The sequence below is a fragment of the Grammomys surdaster genome, unplaced genomic scaffold (assembly GCF_004785775.1).
Source record: "Grammomys surdaster isolate TR1022 unplaced genomic scaffold, NIH_TR_1.0 126035, whole genome shotgun sequence".
In the NCBI taxonomy this organism is placed as follows: domain Eukaryota; kingdom Metazoa; phylum Chordata; class Mammalia; order Rodentia; family Muridae; genus Grammomys; species Grammomys surdaster.
The window spans coordinates 4,360,363-4,372,761 of NW_021620848.1; the positions used below are offsets into that span (position 1 = coordinate 4,360,363).

General features: G+C 35.2%; 1 protein-coding gene across 2 annotated transcripts in view; it reads left to right on the forward strand.

Moving 5' to 3' along the window:
* Positions 1-12,399, forward strand: part of Strbp (spermatid perinuclear RNA binding protein) — a 112,932-nt gene that overhangs the window by 55,262 nt on the left and 45,271 nt on the right. For both annotated transcript variants that reach the window (XM_028754652.1, XM_028754653.1), the window contains exons 4-5: positions 3,754-3,919; positions 9,975-10,119. In XM_028754652.1, coding sequence (XP_028610485.1) covers positions 3,754-3,919; positions 9,975-10,119 — 311 coding nt within the window. The remainder of the gene's footprint in view (positions 1-3,753; positions 3,920-9,974; positions 10,120-12,399) is intronic.

Consider the following 12,399-nt stretch of genomic DNA (forward strand, 5'->3'; position numbering starts at 1 on the left):
TCTGAGTTAAATTCTATAAGAAAGCAAGGAGGAGTAATGAGTAGCATCAAAAAAAGAAGATAATCCTCTTATGACCTCTTTTGGTAGTATCTTAATATTTGAGAGTTCTTAATATTTGCTGTGTTGGTTCAGTCTCTTAATTCTAAAGTAAATAGTAATGTTTTTTAGTTTAAGGAAGTCATAAAAATACTGTTTTCATCTAGGCATGGTAGCCTATGCCTTTAGTCCCAACAGGAGGCAGAGCAGGTGGATCTGAGTTCAAAGGGAGCCTCCTCTACATAGCTTCAGGACAGCCAAGAGAGACCCTGTCTCAAAACAAAACAAAAAGTATTGTTTCTATTAGACATTTTGAAATCGTGGTATAGGAACAGTATAGGACAATGTACTAGCAGCATTAACTGTATTTACCTTGTAAATTTACAGGACATACAGCATCTATTTTGCATATTAGTAATGTATATTTTGTGTATTTGTTGAAATAAGGAAGCCAGAGCTTCTAACAGTTACAAGAGAAGTATTGTGAGATAGCAATAGTAGTTATACATAAATGAAAACACAGTGCTGTCTGCAATCAGATCATGAGATTTTATGTCATGCCAGTTTGGCGGTACTGTCTTGAGCACTGTTATTGTGACTAGAGTAATTCTATACCTACTTTGGAAAATGAAGTTTATTTGATTGGCTATACCGTATGTATAGGTTTAAAACATTACATTAGCTATGACTTATGTAAGTGGAAAATAGAGGCTCCAGAATTTCCTTCCAGCTTTCTGTTCTGTCTACATATTACTGTGTAGACAAGGAACGGTAAGAGTGGATTGATGAATGGATGGTCTATACTGAAAGATAGGACAGTCTTTTCTTTCACTTCCAAGATAAGCAGTGAGCATCTTGCTGAAGAGCATGGCGATTGACCATTGATTGAGCATGGTTCTTGTAAGTACTCAGTTTTTCTCAAATTTGATGGTTTAAAATGGTAATTGTTTAATTTGGAGCTCATGCTAATGATATTTTCCAGTGGTTGTGTTACCGCATACTTGGATAACTCTGTATATATTATAGTTTCTGTTCAAGTTAAGTCATTAATGGTTTCCAGATTTAAATTGTAGTGTATCTGTTGCTTTTTCAAATTTTTGAAAAATTTTAGTTTTATACATATACACATATATACAAAATGCCCTTCCCTACTCAATTTTATTATTATTTTTGAGTACATAGAAGTTTCTTAGAAGTTTGTACCTTTGGCATCATCTGATTTTTTTTCTTTTTCAAGGTTATCTGTAACTTCTTTTACATGGTTGAACTTAAAGAGTACAGACTAGATCTGTTTTTACTCTCTATAAACCAGGGACCAAAGCATCTTTCAGTTTTATATCTGTGTTTCATAGATACATGTGTTTGGACTCCTGGTCTATCATAAGTGCTCCAAAGAGTTTAAATATATGAGACTAGGCACTTTTGCACAACTACTGTCTGCTCTCTTACAGACTGACTCCAAAGTCAAATCAATGGCAACAGGCCTCACACTTTATATCACTAGGAATAATACTACTGTCTTAAGTAATTATATTTGTTTTCCAGTAACTCTTATATTCAAATTCATTATTTAAGTTCAAGATTTTTGAATTTGGACTTAGTTTTCCTGCTCAATCATGCTATCATTTACATGTAGATGATAAGATCAGACACACCATGATTATAATTTAGAATTTTAATGAGTGAGCTAATAATGGCTACTTACATTTATAGTGTGTCAACTATTCTGCATAATTTTTTCTATTAGATTTAATAAATCAAGTAGTCTGTTATTGTTTCTCTTTTATGCTTACATTTTACTTATTAAATTATCACCATTTCACATTTGCTCATGAAGACAGTTAACTCAGAGTCATTAATGAATTTTAACTAGAAGAGTACTAAGGAGAGGGAGGGAGGGAGGGAGGGAGGGAGGGAGGGAGGGAGGAAGGAAGAGAGAGAGAGAGTGTGAGAGTGTGTGTGTGTGTGTGTGTGTGTGTGTGTGTGTGTGTGTTGGCAAAAGTAGTCTCTGTTCCTTCAGGTTCCCCTTCCTCCCTTTTTATTCTACGAGTGGACTTGAGCATTTTAGTTAAGTGTTTTAGCATTGAGCTAGACTTTATTTTATCTTAGTATCTGTACTTCAGTTTCATCTAGATAAATTAAAGTACACAGCATGGAGAGATAAAGTGCTGTTGTTTCTAGTAATCAGAAAAAGCTTTATGAGTCTAGTTTGGTGGCACATGCCTTTAACCCAGCAGTTGGGAGGCAGAGGCAGGTGGATCTCTTTTGAGTTTAAGGCTAACCTGGTCTACATAGCCCGTTGAGTTCGAGGATAGCCAGGGCTACACCAAGAAACTTTGTCTTAAAGAAAAGACAAAGAAATAGCTTTATTAATGAGGTAGTATTTCGAAATGGCTCAGAGGATCTGGTAGTAACAGGTCAAAAGCAAAGGTGTAGATGTGAAACACATATAGGGACTGCTTAAGAAACAGCAGTTGTTTACTGAGATTTTAATGTATGTTGTGCTCTGCCAAAGTTCAAAGTTCATTGCTTACATTATATTAGAACAGCTGTATGAGTAAAGGATTAGTCTTGTCTTATGGATGGGGAAGCAAGCTCAAAGAAGTTAAGTATTTGTAATGTTGGATGTCCAAATGTTCACAGGGACATGATGGGAAAATGTGTGGTATCAACCAAAATTATGGTTTTGGGAGATTATACACTATTAAAGGTGGTAGAGGTAAGGCTGGTAAGGAAGGATTTATTGAAATAGTCTAATTGAGAACTTGAACAGAGTAGTTTGAAGCCAAAGTTTAAGGATGATTGTGGAGAAGGGACTATACACATTGGGGAGCCAGAGATGATAAGGCAATAGAATAAGAAATAATGTATGATGACTGGTGGATTCTAATAGTTATCTGCATTCTTGGGTCATTTATCTTTATCTCTACTTACACTGTCTTTATAGGCTTAAGATTTATTAAATCTTCAAGATGGTTCAGGCTCTAAGTGGCAACTTATTTATAACTCTCTATCTACCTTGCACCACCATATATTTTTTTTCTCAGTTTACCTCACTTTGAATTAACTGCTTCTAAACCATATAGCCAACTAACATATAACTTATTTTTAAAAATAAGTTTATTTAGAGTGTGTGTTGAGGGCTGTGGGCGTGTGAGGTTTGTATGAGCATGCATGAGTACATGGTGTGTATACTTCACATGTTGGGGCCAGAGTCTGTCTAATGGGGTACTCATGCGTTTCCTCTCTTTGTCTCTGTCTCTCTCTTTGCTCTTTCTCTGGCTAGACTGGCTGGCCAGCAATCACCAGGGAATGCATGGTCTGCTGTACTCAGCTTTTTTTTTGGGGGGGGTGGTGTCGCTTAGATTTCATGTTTGTATGGAAGTACTTTTTACCCACTGGGCTGTTTCCATTAGTCTTTCTCTCAATTTTTCTCAAAAAACAGTGAAAAAATGTTCAATATTCTTGGGATTTGTAAGAGAGATGTCATAATGAATTAAAATACCTGTAGTGTCAAATAATGATCTGTGTTCAGTTATTAGGAAAAAGTAACTTTAAATGTGTAAACCTTAACTGAGTTTTAATTTGTAGATTTTTGGATGTTCGGGTATACATAATAGTTTATCCATTTATGTAGGTATTTAGGAAGCCAAGTGATGATTAATTGTAGCTTGGGAAATATGTTATAGAAGTAATAATATAGGTTTTTATTTGTAGGGATCAAGGTGGCCGGACATTGTGTGGTGTCATGAGGATTGGCTTGGTTGCAAAAGGCTTGCTGATTAAAGATGATATGGACCTGGAGCTAGTCTTAATGTGCAAAGACAAACCCACGGAAACCCTGCTAAATACAGTAAAAGATAACCTTCCTATTCAGATTCAGGTAAGTACTGTTTAACTGCAGTTGAGAATTTGTAAAGGGTTAAGAAACAGTGACCTTGGTGACTGTTAACAAGAATTGGTAAGTCAGGGATAGGTAATAATAATAATAATAATAATGATAATAATAATAATTTGGTCTGAGGAATCCACATTTCTGGTGACTTAGACTCAGAATATATTTATCAAAATAAGGCCATTAACATACAGTCTTAAACCTTTCAGGTATGTCTTGCTGAGATTGTACATCTCTTCACCTCTAGACCTCTATGTATGTCTTTTATAAAACTTTTGGAAAATTTGGTGAAATATGACAGAAAGTTGAAAGATCAAGAAAGGTCCAAAAAACAGTAGATAATTTCATAATGATATTTTTAAAAATTGAAGATTTGGCTAAAGTTTTTAGTTTATGAACTGTTTTTTGTGTGTGTGTTTGTAGATGTGAGACCAGAGGATAACTTTGTGGGACCAGTTCTCTCCTTTTCCCTTTATGTGGGTTTTGGGGTCTAAACTCAGCCTGTGAAGTTAGCATGCCAAACTCTTTGACCTGTTGAATGTTCTTGCAAGTCAGTTAAGGTCACTTATCTGCTAAGTTTATGGGAAGTCACTTCCTGTTTAGTTTCCATATTAATTTCACATTGGGTTGAGTTTAAAAAGTTTTAATGCTGTCATGCTATTGGGCTCTGTCTGGTTACTCTAAATCTAACCTTGCTAGCCTATCCTAGAGATGTGTGCACCACTGATCAGGAAGCTGATATGATCTTTCATTTCAGTTATGTGTTACTTGTAATTAATTGGATTTTAGCTTCTTGGTAATTTTTCATTAGGTTGTGTTTTAGTTAGAGTTTTCATTGCTGTAAAGAGACACCGTGACCAAGGCAGTTCTTATAAAGAACAGCATTTAATTGGAGCAGGCTTACAGATTCAGAGTTCAGTCCATTATTGTCAAGGTGGGGAGCATGGCACCATCCAGCCATGCATGGTGCTGGGAAAGGAGATGAGTTCTATATCTTGTTCCAAAGGGAACCAGGAGACGACTAACATCCCCAGGAGGCTAGGAGGAAGCTCTCTTTGCCCACCTCTACTGCTTTACAGTTCCTCCAACAAAGCCACACCCACTCCAACAAGACCACACCTCTTAATAGTGTCACTCCCTGGGCTAAGCATATTCAAACCACCACAGATTGTCTTCATATCTGTGACACAGAAATAGATGTCTACCTACAAGTCTAAACTTTTGAGTTGGTGAATGCTCATCTGTGTCTCTTTATGCTTGCTTTCTTTATTCTTGAAAAATGATGCATTTTTTTAAAAAAAAAATTTATTTTATGTATATGTGTGTTTTGCCTGTGTGTATTGGAGGCCAGAAGAAGACATTGGATCCCCTGAAACTGGAGTTACAGATGGTTGTGAACTGACATGTGGATGCTGAGAACTGAGCCTGGGTTCCCTGGAAGAGCAGCCATTGTTCCTAATCACTGAGCCATCTTTAACCCTTTTTTGTCTTTTGTTTTTAAATTTGTATTTCTTCTAAATGAGGTAGATACCTGTAAATAAAAAAGTCAGTGTTTCTGGTTTTCAATAATCAGGTGTGATTTTTCTTATTTCCAAGTTTTTTTTTTTTTAAAAAATGTTTTATGCATATGAGAGCTCTATCTTGATATACATCTGCATGCCAGAAGAGGGTACCAGATTCTATTATAGATAGTTGTGAGCCCACCATGTGGTTGCTGGGAATTGAACTAATGACCTCTGGAAGAGCAGTCAGTGCTCTTAACTGCTGAGCCATGCCTCCAGCCCTACTTTTAAGTTAAAAAATATAAAAATCAGTGTATATTCATTCATTGTATAAAATATTAGATTTTATTGGGTCATTCTGATACATATCAACCATGAACTTTTATTCTATTCACCTATTAGTTTCTTTCTTTCGCTATTCTCTGTCTTCTCCTGGTTCCTTCCCAAATAGTCTGCCCTTTGGTTTCAAGTCTTACAAACAAACAAACAAACAAACAAACAATCCCTTCCTCAAGTGTTTATTTATTTGCTTGCTGTGGAACGCAAAAGACATCTTGCAAGACTTAGTTTTCCATTATGTAGCTTCTGAGGCTTGAATTCAGGTTGTCAGGCATGGCAGCAAGTATCTTTAATCACTCAGCTATCTGGCCTCCCTGCTGTTGTCCCCCCTTTTAAACTTTAGAGTCTCATAATAAAGAGGACATAAAAGTGTGGAACTGGAGAGCTAGCTCTGTGGTTAAGAATAGTTGCTCCTTTGCAGAAGATCACAGTTCAGTTTCCAGCACTCACGAGGTAACTGCACAACTATCTGTAACTCCAGTTCCAGGCGATCTGATGCCCTCTTTTGGCTTCCATGGGAAATGCATACATGTGGTAGACTTATGTACACTCCGCAAACCATTCATACACACTAGTAAAAATAAATAAAACCTTAAAAAATGAAATGCACATACTATGTGTCTTTGTGAACCTGGCTTACTTTGCCCTACACGATGCTCTCGTTCCATCCATGTTCTTGCAAATGATGTATCTTAGTACTTCTTGAGTGATATTCTGTTATTTATATATAACTTAATAAACAATTAGGGTGAGATATTTAAAATCTCTGAATGCTGGGTTTAAAAATAAGTGCCACCATCATCTATCTGGGATCATTTCTGTGGCTTTGAAGATACAACAGTGATACAATTTTTGTCTGCACACTAGTGCTTTCTCTGTGCAGGTTGAACTTGATTTCTTTTTCAGGTGAGGATCTTTGTTTCTAGGCACCACAGATTTAAAAATGTTACTGCCGATCTAGTAAGTCTTCAAGGGAAAAATTATAAGTGAGAGTATAGATTTTTGCAGACTATCTTAAATTTTAGGAACTTTGAGTTTTCCAGGCTAGCGAAGACTAAAATGATATAAACATTCTGAGGTCTTTTAAGGGTTAAGATAGAACAGATGAAGAACACTTAGGGCCAGTGGTAAATAGTATGAGACATACATTTCAATTTAAAACAGTTATTATCGCTTTCCAACAATTAATTTTCTGTATCTGGGTGAAGGTATGTTTCACTGGAAATGGTAATCTTAATTTTCCAGTGATGTTAAGAAAATACATGTACACACACATATATATCAAAGAACATATGCATTATTATTGTAATATTTCAAGAAATAATTTTTTTGTTTTTTTTGTTGGGTTTTTTTTTTGTTTTGTTTTTTTGTTTTTTGTTTTTTCAAGTCAGGGTTTCTCTATGTAGTCCTGGCTGTCCTGGAACTCAGTCTGTAGACCAGGCTGGCCTCGAACTCAGAAATCTGCCTGCCTCTGCCTCCCAAGTGCTGGGATTAAAGGCATGCGCCACCACTGCCTGGCGAGAAATAATTTTTAGTGTTCACATATTTTCTACTATACTAGTTTAGTTGTGTGTGTGTGTGTGTGTGTGTGTGTGTATATATATATATATATATATATATATATATATATATATATATATAAATAATAATTTCTAGTAGGACATTTCTTACAGGCTAAATACCTTTTCTGAACACTTTACTGTAGGAACAGTTCAGTTATTTACTATCTTAATTGAGGTGGGAATACACCTTTTTCTCTCTGTACTCTTTTTCAGGATGATTTTAGAACTTCTTTGAACAAAGGAGGCAGAGGATGACAAACTTAGTAATCTTTGAAGTTAGTGCTTGAAGTTAGTCTAGACCAAACTCATTATATTTATGACTTTGGATATATTTTAAAATTGAAAACTTAAATTTTCCAATAGATATCTTTAAAAAAAACCTATTTATTTATTTTCATTTTATGTGCATTAGTGTTTTGCCTGAATTTATGTTTATTTGAGGATGCTAGATCCCCCAGAACTGGAGTTATAGAAATGTGTGATCAGCTATGTGGGTGTTGGAAAATGAACTCTGGCTCTCTATAAGAGCAGCCAGTGACTTTAACAATTGAGCCATTTCTCCAGGTCCAATAAATTGTGTGTCTGTGTGTGTGTGTATCTGTGTCTGAGCAAGCACTTATATGTGGAGATTAGGGGAGTATTTGGTATATTCTTCCTCAAGAACTCTTTACTTTGTTTTTTGAGACAGAATCTTGTGTTATCTGTGGCTCTCTAATTAGGACAGGCAGGCTGGCTGGCTATCAAGCCCCTGGGAATCCATCTGTACTCATTTTCCCAGTTCAGGGATTCTAGGCACATGATACTGTGCCTGTTATTATTTGTATTTTATGTTGTGTGCACCATATATGTGATGCTTGAGGAACTAGAAGAGGGTATTAGGTACCCTGGAACTGGAGTTACGATGGTTGGGTTCTACCCTGTGTGCTGGGTGCTGAACCCTTGTCCTCTGCAGGGGCAGCAAGTACTGTTAACCCCTGAGCCATGTCTCCTGCCCTGTCTATTGTTTTATGTGAGTTCTGTGTTCAAACTTGAGTCTTCTTGCTTGTCAGCACTCTATAATAAACTCATCTCTCCATCCTTCTATAGTAGATAATTTTGTTTCCCCCCACCATTGGCAAAATGAATGTGAACAGTTTTTGTTTTTACTTCTGACTGTTCCACTCATGGTGTATTCTTTTCTTTCTTTGACTTTTTGTTCAACATTAGTGTAATAAGTTTTCTTTTTGTTTTTTGAAATATTTAATATTTTTGTTTGTTTGTTTTTTGCTTTTTTCAAGACAAGGTTTCTCTGAGTAGCCCTCGCTGTCCTGGAACTCACTCTGTAGACCAGGCTAGCCTCGAACTCAGAAATCCACCTGCCTCTGCCTCCCAAGTGCTGGGATTAAAGGTGTGCGCCACCACTGCCTGGCTGAAGTATTTAATATTAAAATGGCATTTTTAAAATAAATGACTGAATTCTATTAGAACGTACCTTATATTATCTTCTTCAGACTAAGCTTGATTGTTAAGAAATGCCTTGTGCTCAGTGTGGTGGTACACACCTTTAATCCTAGCACTTGGGAGGCAGAGACTGGTGGATCTAGTAGTTCAAGGCTAACCTGGTCTACAAAGCATGTTACCGGACAGTCAGAGCTACACATAGAAATCTTTTCTTGAATCCCTCCTCCCTCTACCACCCCCCCCAAAAAAAAAGAAAAGAAAAAAAAGCAAGAAAAAATGCTTTGTATGATTTATTTAATTATATACTTAATGTCTGATATTCAATTAATGATTTTGGATATTTTATGAAAGCCCAAGGATTATGTTTGCATCACTCTGTTAAAAAAGGCAATGTAGCCAGGTGGTGGTGGCACATTCTTTTAACCCTAGCACTTGGGAGATAGAGGCAGGCAGATTTCTGAATTAGAGGCCAACTTGGTCTGCAGAATAAATTCCAGGATAGCCAGGACTACACAGAGAAACCCTATCTCAACAAACAAACAAAACAAGAGGAAGAGGAGGAGGAAGAGGAAAAAGAAGGAAGAAAGAAGGAGAAGGGAGAAGCCCTGCAATGTAAATTCCCTGTGGATGTTTGTTGGCTTATTTCATAATGATAAGTCTCAATGGAATGATTTCTGAGATTAATTTAATTATACAAGGCAACTTTATACTCATTTTTTTCTGTGACTATAAGTGGACATCTTTTTCATTCATAGTTTCTTGGTAAACATTAGAAATTTGTATTGTCTGAATTCATGTCTTTGGCAAGTAGTTGTTTAGATTGTTCTGTCAACAGCACTAATATTTCAGAGAGCATTTCAGCTACCTACATTTATGTAATACTTTACTGTAATAATTTCAAGTATACTTATTTACACTTTACTGTAACACTGCTATTCACATTTTACATGGAAGCAAAATGGTTTAAATATTATAATTGTCTGCCTGGTTGACATTGTAGTCCCTTTATGAAGGATGGAGAATGGGTTTGCTTAAGTTGAAAGAGAAGGTATCTTGAAGGTAAGGAACTAGTTACAGTTGTGGGTCTTTATATGCTCTTTGGCATATAATTAATTATTAATATTTATTAACTTAGCGCAAGTGTTTCCTTTTAGAGATTTTAATGTGATTGACTGTTTTTGAAATCTTGGTGACTTTCAGAAACTAACAGAAGAGAAATACCAAGTGGAACAATGTATAAATGAAGCATCCATTATAATTCGGAACACAAAAGAACCAACATTGACTTTGAAGGTGATACTTACTTCCCCTCTAATTAGGGACGAATTGGAGAAGAAAGATGGAGGTACATGTGTGTATATATATATATACACATACATACATATCTATGTTTTGTTTTGTTCATGTAACGTTTTTTCCAGTACTGTTTTAACTATGCCTTGGGATTTAAGAGGTCATAGACTTAATTTGCTTGTGTAAGCCACCTATGATATTTTAAAGTTTTATTTTTATGTAGTGTATTTTTCAGTTTCAGATCCTGTGTTTATCATGTAGGCTTTTAAAATTATGCTTTAATTTTTCTGCCATTTTAGCAATTTTTTTCCTTTGTCTAGTATAACTTCAAGTTATTGGTGTCGGCTAACCTGTTCTATTATACTGGCTTAATGGTCAGATTTCAGGATTAAACGTGGTATAAACCAGAATTACTTTAAAAAAATTTTTTTTGATTTTTGTTGATTTTGAAGTTACTCACTTGCTTGTTGTGTTTGACTTCTAATAATTGTATACCTTTGTAAATTGTAATTGTGTGTAGATTTGGCTTACAGAATAACGGAAAAGAATTAGTGAATATATTTTACTTAATAATTTTTAATCTTCAAAGTGTGATTTAAAATATATGACATGCATATATGTACATATAATACACAGTGTACATATTCAAACACACATAATATATGTATACACACACACACATATTTTTTTTATTTTTGGAGACAGGGTCTCACTAAATAACCTTGGATGACTTGAACCTCAGCTTGTAAAGTTGAATTGCCTTAAACTCACAGAGATCTGCCTCTAACTCTTTAGTGCTGAGATGTAAAGGTATGGGTCAATCTGTCTGCCTTCAGTAAATTTTTGAGACGTTTTGACTCTGTTAACAGTTTGAATAAGATATATATTTAAAAGAATTGGTGTATGACATTGTCACCCTCATAAATGTAGAATTAGAAATTAACTGTTGGTAGTTTTGAAAAGTTGGTGAATATGTGGTGAGGTTCATTTTCTTAATTTTTTTTTATCTTGTCAACTTGTTTGTACTCTTTGTCTTACTCAAAGAAACATGCCATGGGGATATTACTCATTGTTGGACTCTTGACCAACTGGCCACTCTGTCATAATGATGTAGAGACACTATATATGGCCAATAGGTACTTGTTACTTTTCATCTATCTGATTTCAACATATCTCATTGTATACCTCTTTATCATAAAAGTACCACTAAAGTAGAAAGGAGTATAGATCATTTTTTAGTTTTTTTCAAATTGTTAATAAGGATAGAAAAAGGCACAGGTAAAAAATTACTTGTGGTACATTTTTGACTTTTGGTTTCTAGACATGAATCATAGAATCCTGGAATTAAAATAGATGGTCACCTTTTAAAAAAAATGCTTTTATGTGTGTCAGGATAGTGGCTAACTTAAAATTTGAAAACAATATAGTTATCAGAAACCAGATACGTTCTTGAATTATATTTAAAGTACATCCCATCTGTAATTGGGTTTAATGCCTGTACTTTACCCTTTATATAGTATGTCTGTAGTACCTTAGAAGAACTGGTCTCTTAAGTGACTTAATTTTTTTTAACAGCAGATCTATGATTTCTGATGTATCAAGATAAGTGTTAATTATGGTAAGCGGTATTCTCCTTGACCTTGTAGTAGAAGACCAACCATTTCTATGTAGACTTGTAATTATAGGTATTACTAAACACTGTTTTTGTTTTGAGAGTTGTTTGTTTGTATCTGCTTCTTCCTTTACCTCTTTGAAGGTATCAGGAAGATATAAAGCTTTTTTTCTCATGTGGTTTTGTGTAGGATTTCTGTCATAGCTTTTAGTGTTGATTCCCTCAGGCTTAACCTGTTGTTTTTAAAACCTTGGTTTTTGTTCAGAGAAGCTAAAATCAGGCTCTTAGTATATTATGCCTGTCTGGAACACTATTAATCATAGAATGGGATTTATGTAATATAATATAGTCACACTATTTGTTTAAGATGATTTAAGTTACTAAGGTTCTAAAGGACTTTCTCTATGTGCTGACTCTAATCAGCTTGGCAAGATCAAGTAAGACTAAGGAGTCAGCTAAGTTACTTCTACTTTTGATGGCAGAAAGTTTTGCTTTCCTGCTGTTCTTAATATCCCAGCTGTGGTAACCAACTTGGTATTTTACAGTTTATTCATTTTGTCTAATCTAGTTTGTCATAGATGCCTTTTTCTATATATTGCTGTGCAGTTTGGAGCATCTAGCATAATTATGGATTATGTAGTGTTTGTTCACTTAGACACCACTCTTTGCTTTGATGTAATTCTCTGCATCTACATGGAATGGAAACAGAAGGCATACTCA